The 12,088-nt window shown below is 41.9% G+C and overlaps 1 protein-coding gene across 1 annotated transcript in view; it reads left to right on the forward strand.

The window, feature by feature from the left end:
• slc2a9l2 (solute carrier family 2 member 9, like 2) overlaps positions 1–12,088 on the forward strand; it is a 223,079-nt gene that overhangs the window by 12,040 nt on the left and 198,951 nt on the right. Inside the window, exon 3 of the mRNA XM_029776210.1 lies at positions 10,128–10,226. Coding sequence (XP_029632070.1) covers positions 10,128–10,226 — 99 coding nt within the window. The remainder of the gene's footprint in view (positions 1–10,127; positions 10,227–12,088) is intronic.

A 12,088-nucleotide genomic window follows, 5' to 3' on the forward strand; every position in this document is an offset into this window, starting at 1 on the left:
ACAGCTGCCTCTGATTGGGAACCATACTAGGCCAACAAAGAAATAGAAACATAGATATTCCCACCCAAGTCACACCCTGACCTAACAAAATAGAGAATAAAAAAGGCTCTCTAAGGTCAGGGCGTGACACAAGCGGCACCATGAAGACCAAGGAGCTCTCCAAACAGGTCAGGGACAAAGTTGTGGAGAAGTACAGATCAGGGTTGGGTTATAAAAAAATATCCGGAACGTTGAACATCCCACGGAGCACTATTAAATCCATTATTAAAAAATGGAAAGAATATGGCACCACAACAAACCTGCCAAGACAGGCCCGCCCACCAAAACTCACGGACCAGGCAAGGAGGGCATTAATCATAGGCAACAAAGACACCAAAGATAACCCTGAAGGAGCTGCAAAGATCCACAGCGGAGATTGGAGTATTTTTCCATAGGACCACTAAGCCGTACACTCCACAGAGCTGGGCTTTACAGGAGAGTGGCCAGAAAAAAGCCATCTGTTCAAAATGTTGTATCAAGACTACCTAAATGTGCCTAATTTGTTTATTAATAACTTTCATGTTCAAAATAGTGCACTCTCCTCAAACAATAGCATCATATTCTTTCACTGTAGTAGCTACTGAAAATTGGACAGTGTAGTTAGATTAACAAGAATTTAAGCTTTCTGCCAATATCAGATGTCCTGGGAAATGTTCTTGTTACTTACAACCTCATGCTAATCGCATTCGCCTACATTAGCTCAACCGTCCTGTGGAAGGGACACCGATCCCGAAGAAGTTTTAAAGAAAAAAGAAGCAAACATGTTTGGTGTTTGCCAAAAGGCATGTGGGAGACTCCCCAAACAAATGGAAGAAGGTACTCTGGTTAGATGAGACTAAAATTGAGCTTTTTGGCCATCAAGGAAAATGCTGTCTGGCGCAAACCCAACAACTTCCATCACACTGAGAACACCATCCCCACAGTGAGGGATGGTGGTGACAGCATCATGCAGTGGGTCTGTTTTTCATCGGCAGGGACTGGGAAACTCGTCAGAATTGAAGGAATGATGGATCGCGCTAAATACAGGGAAGTTCTTGAAGAAAACCTGTTCCAGTCTTGAGACTGGGATGGAGGTTCACCTTCCAGCAGGACAATGACCCTAATCATGCTGATAAAGCAACACTCAAGTGGTTTAAGGGGAAGCATTTAAATGTCTTGGAATGGTTTAGTCAAATTCCAAGATGGCGTAGCAGTCAGATGTCTTTGTCTTTGTCTTGTCTCGTCCCATGTATATATCTTTTTCTTCGCATTCTTTTGAATATTTTTCCTAAACCTCAACTTCAAAATACTCTCCTGCAACCCGCCTCACCCAATGTGGTGTGGATCTGTTTTTTTTCTAAAGTATTTCTATTTACCTCCGAACTGGAATACCTCAACTGAAGTTAGCTAGCTAACTAGCTATCAGCTATCAGTCAGGTAACCTTTAGCTCGGAAAGCTCTCGCCAGTTCGTACAACGCGTTTCAAACCAGAGCATACCGGACATATTTTTCTCTCCATATCCCCGGATACCTACCGCGAACTCTGAACCCTTTCATCTGGATCATGGCAGCTAGCTAACCACAACCCGAGTTGACTACTCCTGGCTAATGTTTCCGTCCCGGAGCAAGCACCAACTAGCCTGGGGCTAGCCCATGCTAGACCCATCTCCCGGCTAGGGCTCCTGGGCTACTCCTGAAGCCCACTCCTTGGCTACAATATCCGGACCCTTTCTACTGCCGGTATGGGGCACGGAACCCTGCCGATCCTTCACGACTGGAATACGGACATAATCTGCCCGAGGATCCCAACAGGCCCCTCAGGCGTCCCCTGCTAGCTATCTATAGCATATTGGACTGTTAGCTGATCCACCGGCCAGTTTCTTGGACCACTATACCCATTTTGCCAATTGGACTTGGACCCCTCTGCTACTTGGAACCCTACTAACTCCACGACTGGTCTATCAACGTCACCTCACGAGGAGGCAAAAACAGACTTTTCCCCCATCACGACGTCCCTCTAAGGTCCTTATGCCAGCTTCTTAGCCCTGGCCTGCTAACTGCTAGTTTGCTAGCCCCGGCCTGCTAACTGTCTGAATCGCCATGTCCCCAGCCAGCCCAACCACTCACTGGACCCATATGATCGCTTGGCTACGCATGCCTCTCCCTTATATCAATATGCCTTGTCCATTACTGTCCTGGTTAGTGATTACTGTCTTATTTCACTGTAGAGCCTATAGCCCTGCTCAATATGCCTTAACCAACCATGTTGTTCCACCTCCCATATATGCAATGACATCACCTGGTTTAAACGTCTCTAGAGACTATATCTCTCTCATCATTACTCAATGCCTAGGTTTACCTCCAATGTACTCACACCCTACCATACCTTTGTCTGTACATTATGCCTTGAATCTATGCTATTGTGGCCAGAAACCTGCTCCCTTTACTCTCTGTTCCGAAAGTGCTAGACGGCCAGTTCTTTTAGCCTTTAGCTGTACCCTTATCCTACTTCTCCTCTGTTCCTCTGGTGATGTAGAGATTAATCCAGGACCTGCAGTGTTTATCTCCACTCCTACTCCCCAGGTGCTCTCATTTGTTGACATCTGTAACCGTAAAAGCCTTGGTTTCATGCATGTTAACATTAGAAGTCTACTCCCTAAGTTTGCTTTATTCACTGCTTTAGCACATTCTGCCAACCCGGATGTCTTAGTCGTGTCTGAATCCTGGCTTAGGAAAACCACCAAAAACCCTCAAATTTCCATCCCTAACTATAACATTTTCCGCCAAGATAGAACTGCTAAAGGGGGCGGTGTTGCAATCTATTACAGAGATAGCCTGCAGAGTTCTGTCAAACTATCCAGGTGTGTACCAAAACAATTCGAGCTTCTACTTCTAAAAATTCACCTTTCCAGACACAAGTCTCTCACCGTTGCCGCTTGCTATAGACCACCTTCTGCTCCCAGCTGTGCCCTGGACACCATATGTGAATTGATTGCTCCCCATCTATCTTCTGAGCTCGTGATGCTAGGTTACCTAAACTGGGACATGCTTAACACCCCGGCCATCCTACAATCTAAGCTTGATGCCCTCAATCTCACACAAATGATCACTGAACCTACCAGTTACAACTCCAAATCCGTAAACACGGGCACCCTCATAGATATCATCCTAACTAACTCGCCCTCCAAATACACCTCTGCTGTCTTCAACCAAGATCTCAGCGATCACTGACTCATTGCCTGCATCCGTAATGGGTCTGCGGTCAAACGACCACCCCTCATCACTGTCAAACGCTCCCTAAAACACTTCTGCGAACAGGCCTTTCTAATTGACCTGGCCGGGGTATCCTGGAATGACATTGACCTCATCCCGTCAGTAGAGGATGCCTGGTTATTCTTTAAAAGTGCATTCCTCACCATCTTAAATAAGCATGCTCCATTCAAAAAATGTATAACTAGGAATAGATATAGCCCTTGGTTCACTCCAGAACTGTCTGCCCTTGATCAGGACAAAAACATCCTGTGGCGTTCTGCATTAGCATCGAATAGCCCACATGATATGTAACTTTTTAGGGAAGTTAGGAACCAATATACACAGGCAGTTAGGAAAGCAAAGGCTAGCTTTTGCAAACAGAAATTTCCATCCTGTTGTACAAACTCAAAAAGTTCTGGGACACTGTAAAGTCTATGGAGAATAAGAGCACCTCCTCCCAGCTGCCCACTGCACTGAGGCTAGGAAACACTGTCACCACCGATAAATCCACAATAATTGAACATTTCAATAAGCATTTTTCTATGGCTGGCCATGCTTTCCACCTGGCTACCCCTACCCCGGTCAACAGCCCTGCACTCCCCACAGCAACTCACCCAAACCTCCCCCACTTCTCCTTCACCCAAATCCAGATAGCTGATGTTCTGAAAGAGCTGCAAAATCTGGACCCCTACAAATCAGCCGGGCTAGACAATCTGGACCCTCTCTTTCTAAAATTATCTGCTGAAATTATTGCAACCCCATTACTAGCCTGTTCAACCTCTCTTTCGTATCGTCTGAGATTCCCATAGATTGGAAAGCTGCTGCGATCATCCCCCTCTTCAAAGGGGGAGACACTATAGACCCAATCTGCTACAGACCTATATCTATCCTACCCTGCCTTTCTAAGGTCTTCGAAAGCCAAGTTAACAAACAGATTACCGACCATTTCGAATCTCACCGTACCTTCTCTGCTATGCAATCTGGTTTCCGAGCTGGTCATGGGTGCACCTCAGCCACGCTCAAGGTCCTAAACGATATCATAACCGCCATCGATAAGAGACATTACTGTGCAGCCGGATTCATCGTACTGGCTAAGGCTTTCAACTCTGTCAATCACAACATTCTTATTGGCAGACTCAACAGCCTTGGTTTCTCAAATGATTGCCTCGCTTGGTTCACCAACTACTTCTCCGATAGAGTTCAGTATGTCAAATCGGAGGGCCTGTTGTCCAGACCTCTTGCAGTCTCTATGGGGGTGCCACAGGGTTCAATTCTCGGGCCGACTCTCTTCTCTGTATACATCAAGGATGTAGCTCTCGCTGCTGGTGATTCTTTGATCCACCTCTACGCAGACGACACCATTTTGTATACCTCTGGCCCTTCGTTGGACACTGTGTTAACTAACCTCCAGATGAGCTTCAATGCCATACAACTCTCCTTCCGTGGCCTCCAACTGCTCTTAAATGCAAGTAAAACTAAATGCATGCTCTTCAACCGATCGCTGCCTGCACCTGCCCGCCCATCCAGCATCACTACTCTGGACGGTTCTGACTTAGAATATGTGGACAAATACCTAGGTGTCTGGTTAGACTGTAAACTCTCCTTCCAGACTCACATTAAACATCTCCAATCCAAAATTAAATCTAGAATCGGCTTCCTATTTCGCAACAAAGCCTCCTTCACTCATGCTGCCAAACATACCCTCGTAAAACTGACCATCCTACCGATACTTGACTTCGGCGATGTCATTTACAAAATAGCCTACAACACTCTACTCAATAAATTGGCTGCAGTCTATCACAGTACCATCCGTTTTGTCACCAAAGCCCCATATACTACCCACCACTGCGACCTGTATGATCTCATTGGCTGGCCCTCGCTTCATACTCGTCGCCAAACCCACTGGCTCCAGGTCATCTACAAGTCTCTGCTAGATAAAGCCCTGCCTTATCTCAGCTCACTGGTCACCATAGCAGTACCCACCCGTAGCACGCGCTCCAGCAGGTATATCTCACTGGTCACCCCCAAAGCCAATTCTTCCTTTGTCCGCCTCTCGTTCCAGTTCTCTGCTGCCAATGACTGGAACGAACTGCAAAAATATCTGAAGCTGGAGACTCTTACCTCCCTCACTAGCTTTAAGCACCAGCTGTCAGAGCAGCTCACAGATCACTACACCTGTACATAGCTCATCTGTAAATAGCCCATCCAATCTTCCTCATCCCCATACTGTATTTATTTATTTATTTATCTTGCTCCTTTGCACCCCAGTATCTCAACTTGCACATTAATCTTCTGCACATCCTACCATTCCAGTGTTTAATTGCTATATTGTAATTACTTTGCCACCATGGCCTATTTGTTGCCTTACCTCTCTTATCCTACCTCATTTGCACATGCTGTATTTAGATTTTTCTTCTGTATTATTGATTGTATGTTTGTTTATTCCATGTGTAACTCTGTGTTGTTGTATGTGTCGAGCTGCTTTGCTTTATCTTGGCAAGGTCACAGTTGCAAATGAGAACTTGTTCACAACTAGCCCACCTGGTTAAATAAAGGTGAAATAAAAAATAAAAAAGCCCAGCCCAGACCTCAATCCAATTGAGTATCTGTGGTACGACTTAAAGATTGCTGTACACCAGTGGAACCTATCCAACTTGAAGGAGCTGGAGCAGTTTTACCTTGAAGTGTGGGAAAAAATACCAGTGGCTAGATGTGCCAAGCTTATAGAGACATACCCCAAGAGACTTGCAACTGTAATTGCTGCAAAATGTGGCCCTACAAAGTATTGACTTTTTTTGGGGGGGGGGGGGGGGGGGGGAATAGTCATGCACGCTCAAGTTTTCAGTTTTTTTTAAAACATATTTTTTTATTTATTTCACAATTTTCAAATATTTTGCATCTTCAAAGTGGCAGGCATGTTGTGTAAATCAAATGATACAAACCCCCCAAAAAATCCATTTGAATTCCAGGTTGTAAGGCAACAAAATAGGAAAGATGCCAAAGGGGTGAATACTTTCGCAAGCTACTGTATATAGCCTCGTTATTGTTTCTCTTTTCCATTGTTGGGAAAGGCCTTGTAAGTAAGCATTTCACTGTAAAGTCTACACCTGTTGTATTCGGCGCATGTGACAAATAAAATTATATTTGATTTGGAAGTGCTGATTCCACCAGAGGAATCATGTTTCTTAGAAGCCTTAGAGCATTTCAAGCACTTAGCATAAGTCTGTGCCCTGCTGCTCACCATCTTTGCCAATTGTGAGTGTCATCTTTGACAGTTGTGATTGTCAATGCAGCACCCTAAAAATAAATAGAATATCGGAGGATAATGAATTATATCACATGATAGTCTTCCGTGGGCAAGTTAATCACACAGCTGACCAATTTACAAAAAATGTAACTTCTGGGTTAATAGAGAATAATCACCTGGTAACAATTTGTTCATTTACATTTTAGCATATGTCTATTTTCTTGTCTTATACTCAATCCCATTCAAAAAGAATGGAAATCATTGAAGTTTTGTCACGTCCTGACCAGTAAAGGGGTTATTTGTTCTTATAGTTTGGTCAGGACGTGGCAGGGGGTATTTGTTTTATGTGGTTCAGGGTGTGTTTGAGTATGTGTTCATGTAGAGGGGTATTTGATTTATTGGTCCGGGTTTTTTTTGGTTAGTTCTATGTTGTTAGTTCTATGTCTGTGCTAGGGTATTGTATTTCTATGTTTAGGTAATGGGCATTGGGGCCTTCAATTGGAGGCAGCTGTCTATCGTTGCCTCTGATTGAAGGTCCTATATTTAGGAGTGTGTTTGTTTTGGGGTTTGTGGGAGATTGTTTCATGTTTTGCTGTATGCGTGATGAGACTGTCTAGTTCATTTTGGTTTTTTTGTATACGTTGTTTGTGTTTTTCCTTCTTCACTAATAAGAAGATGAGTATACATTTTCCCGCTGCGTTTTGGTCTACACCCTACGACACCCGTGACAAGTTTCACCCATTCTGGCCTTCTTGAGAATGCTTGCAACTTTTGCTTTGTGAACTAAGGTTTTCTCTACACTTCTTTAAGTGACTTTTTATTTGTCCAACACTTTAGTATCAATGAGTGTAATGCTGTGTCAGGCTTATACAACACCACTGTCTTTTATGGTAATTTACACAATGGAATCTATTTCTGTAACCCACTGTGAAATAAATACATGTTCAATGTGCCATTTAAAACAGTACAGTTCATTTTACCATAAGCATATAATTTTTTTTCTAATTTACAGCATTTCAGACTGGTCACTGAAAAGCTATTCCATTTTGTCCATTTTATTTTTGGGGGTCATTTTCAATTATAACAAACAGCCCCTCCAACCTACCATACCATCCACTCTTCCTAGTGGTCCCCTGCAGTCTACAAAATCACACCAGAGGTATGGCATTCTTTTGACACCAGAGGTGTGGCTTTCTTTTGATTTGGCTGGTGATTGATGGACTGGTCAATCAGGTCACTTTAGGTGTTATTTTGTTTCCGTATATTTGGTATTGCCATGTTATTTTACCGTGACTATGTTGGTCTATTTATAAAATCCATGCAAATATTTCTGTCAGATGAATTTATCAGAGCTGGTATAAGAAATTGTCGTTCAAAAACTGTAGAATGGTTTGATCCATTTCCCGCCTTGAACCTCTTGTATCGCCCATTATACGTTCTCTTTCCTTCTGCACATGTAGGAGAAAGGTAGGCTTATGTCTTTATCGGCTCTGTTTATGCTGTGAGAACATTTTGTAAATATCACAATATTTCCACTAAATATAGATACAATATCGTCAACTTTATTTATGTTGGAATTCTGTTTTTGAATGTTTCGTACACAAGCTTAATGGAATGTTCCCTGTAATCTTGAGCACGAGCTGCTATAGCTAGCTAACGTTAGCTCTCTGTGTTTTGAGCAATTTACTAGCAATGCAGCTTAGCTACCTAGCACTTTAGCTAACGGTATGCTGTTTTTTTTTTCCTTTTGTAAAACGAGTATTCATAGTGTTTTCCTTTTCAATAGCTACGTGCAGACAGCAAATAATATAGCTAGCTAACATTACTCAGCTCCACCCAGACAGCTGTGTTGGTGTTATCCTTATCTACTAGCTATAACACAGAGGATAAAAACCTTTTACACATGCAACAATTATACATGTCCCGCCTCTTTTATCGCAGGTTATTGTACTAATTACCGGGATGTTATAATTGACAGTCAATCGTTTCCTCCAATGTGTAGCCCTGCAACTGCCTTTACAGTGAAACGAAAAATCAAGATCACGTTATAATCATAATATAATACTAGGCGCAAATGAATTAAATAACAGTTTCAATAATGCTCTGTAAGGATGGGCAACCCAAAAATGTTAAAGTGCTGCAAATTGTGTTTTAATTTCAAAATGTAACTCATAGTCAATGGAGAATGTAATTGGCTAAGTGTGCAGTAATGAACGTATTTAAACTTCTCCCCCCCTCAGCAAGCAGGGTTTCTTTTTTTGACGCAACAGTCACATTAGAAACATCTATTCCCATGTTGCAGTGAAGCAATTACTCGTTGCTTAATTATATTGCAACCACAAGCAACATTTTGACAATAAATTAGTTAACTGTAATGACAAAAACATGAACAGATTCTGAACCTTCTATTGGAATGTAATTGAATTCCATACACTTCTAGAAATTCTCTGTCAGATCCAATTGAAATATTAGCCCAAGTGCACTTGTTACCACTCTCCTCCTTCCTCACAATGGCTCTTTGTACTACACTGTGCCTTGATCTTGTTGTGTCACCCACAGAGGCTGGTTGCCTTGGTGAATGACACAATGCATTTTAACCCCGGATCTAAATCCATTCATCCTCATGAGATGCAGACATATTTCTGCTCATACAGTAGATGAGTATTGTTCTTAGAGATGAAGAAGGCGTGGGAAATTAATTTGAGTTCAGTCAAAAACAGAGGAGCAACGATTTTATTTGCTGCAAATATTTCTCTGGGGTTTCACTTGCTGATCGAATGACTGTGAGGAACCTTTTCATTTGTATTATGCAAAGATAAATATATAACCACCAATCTATTGTACCTGTGCAATAATCAAAAGTGACTCATACACTGTTAGGATTAGTTTGCAGTTGTTTAATCTCTATAGGGATTTCAAACATTATTTTATAAATTTAACTAGGCAAGTCAGTTAAGAACAAATTCTTATTTTCAACGAGGGCCTACCGGGGAACAGTGGGTTAACTGAATTGTTCAGGTACAGAACAACAGATTTTTACCTTGTCGTCTCGGGGATTCGATCCAGCAGCCTTTCGGTTACTGGCCTAACACTCTAACCACGAGGCTACCTGCCACCCCTAACATGGCTGTAAGGAGTGGGTTACCCAGAATGATTAAGCAGCCAAAATGTTGTGATGTAGCCTAATGATCCACTGATTAAATTGAGATAACAATATAATGAAGAGCTTTAGGCTAACTGCTTTATTTAGCTATAACTGGATACGTTTGTAAAAGCTGCAAGGTTTAATCATCCTTACACTGTATCCTGTCACAGTAATACAATATTGCAATATTTTATTCTCATACACATACAGCTGATCTCTCTACTCAACATGCCCTAACCCTTGTCACATTGCACATGTTGGCATTGAATTGACCTGATGGTTGTTTTTGAAGCAGTAACATTCTCTCTCTAGGACGTACGGGGAGGCCCAGATACATCAATGGATTGTCCTTGTAAGAATATGCCTGGGTCTCACTCTGACCTTGATTGGATTGTATATGAAATGCAACTGTACATGACCTCTGAAATGGCTTTAATGTGGTATGTGTTTTTCTTTTTGCCACAGCGCATCACTGCCTGTCTGGTGAATGCAGCGTTCTTTGGTGCTCTTGGGTCATCTTATCTCTATGGCTACAACCTGTCTGTCGTCAACGCTCCTGCACTGGTGAGTCGATTTTTTGTGTCACCTTGGACGTATAGCTATCGGTGTCACCTAACATTGATTTTCCCTTGTGACACCTTGTTATCACTCTTCAAATGTAAACCATGAAGTCTAATAGACCAGCTGTACTTTAATGGCTCAACTTTTAACGGGTTACTTTAGATACAGCTGTAAAAGGTTCATATTCTAAACTGCGATCCTATGGGATTCCCATCATTTGGGAAACAGACCAGGGCCTCGTTTCCCAGAGCCTTCGTAGAGTTAGGATCATCGTTAGAACCATATTATGATGTACAGTGTATCTTTTGTAGCCAATGTGTTTCTCAGAGCCTTCGTTAGTAAAGTGGCTCTTAAAAACTTTTGCTCATCTATAAGTGATCCAGACCACTCGTGAGAGCAGCCAAAGTGCGTTGTTAGGCTTCTTTTCTGCCTTACCTCAGAAGATATAATTCTAAAACAATTTATGTGTTTTGTGTGAATGGGCATGATCATACGATGATACATGTTTAATTTGGGTAATTTATAGGATCTAAATAATGTAATATTTCATGAAAAGATAAACAACGTGCTTGACTCCACTTTATAGAAACTTAGATCAGGTGCTGAATCCTCGTATATAATCCAAAGAACAAAAAATAGTCAAAATGTTAAAAATACAGGCATACAAATTCTAAAAACCTGTTTTTGCTTTGTCATTATGGGGTGTTATGTGTAGATTGATCAGGGGAATAAAACGATTTAATACATTTGTGAATAAGGCTGTAACGTAACAAAATGTGGAAAAAGTCAAGGGGTCTGAATACTTTCCGAATGCTGTGTATTTCAAATTATCCATCCGCGCAGTCGGTTGGTGTATATAATGCGCATATTCGCACCAACCTGAGCCCATTGCAGACTCACAATGATGTGGCTATTCTTAAAAAATACAGGCTCCCACGAGAGGATGTGTGAGGTAGAGGGTTAGTTACTGTATAAAAGGAAACTATCGGAGACGACAGATCTATTGAGGTGCAGTGTGCTAAAAGCACTGTGGAGGCAAGAATACGCCCAGGGTTCAAATCTTGAAATCATTGAACATTACATGACGAAAATGTAGATTATGGTGTTATTTATTTTAATTCATTAAAACAATTCTGTGAAATGTATAGGTCTATCCTACGTTTCGTGTGGGCTATTAGTTGTGTTTTCATTTGATGCAAGCTGCATCGATTTCAGCACTAGTGAGCTGGACAGCTCCCCAACGGAATCATGTGAAAAACCGAATACGACCCCAACAATGCTTTTAGCTGTGGCACTTACAGGTTCACTCTGTGCTTGTTTGGGAAACACTATTTAAAAAGTTGGCTTGTAAATAACAAAGTATCTTGTACAATCATCGTAATGCTTAAGTTCCATCGCAGCAAGGAAACAAGGCCCAGATTAGATTGCCCATCCATGCTCGACAAAAGTAAATGGACAAAGCTCAGTAATCATCATAGTTTTTTTTGTTTATTGGGTCTGCCACAACCCTCCAAACACACTCACACACACCATTTTTTTGTTTCTTTACTCACAAAAAATGGCAAGGACATCATCTGATCCTACCTACCCGGCTAATTAACCCATATGCCATAGGTTTACCGGTATCCAGCTTTGTACCCACATTCATATGATGGGCTACTTAACCCATCAGAGTCTAAGCCCTGTCTATGCCGGGGGTTAGGTGGGGGTTCTACTAAGCTACAGTATATGGAATTGTTTTAAGGTCATACCAAGGACCATTTAGCTAAATGATTTAGAATTTTTTTCAAGTATCCCAAAATATATAAAATAGTTTGTTTTTCTGACATGTATTTAACCCCATATTTTTGCCATCAAACATTCTC

The sequence above is a fragment of the Salmo trutta genome, chromosome 14 (assembly GCF_901001165.1).
Source record: "Salmo trutta chromosome 14, fSalTru1.1, whole genome shotgun sequence".
Lineage (NCBI taxonomy): Eukaryota > Metazoa > Chordata > Actinopteri > Salmoniformes > Salmonidae > Salmo > Salmo trutta.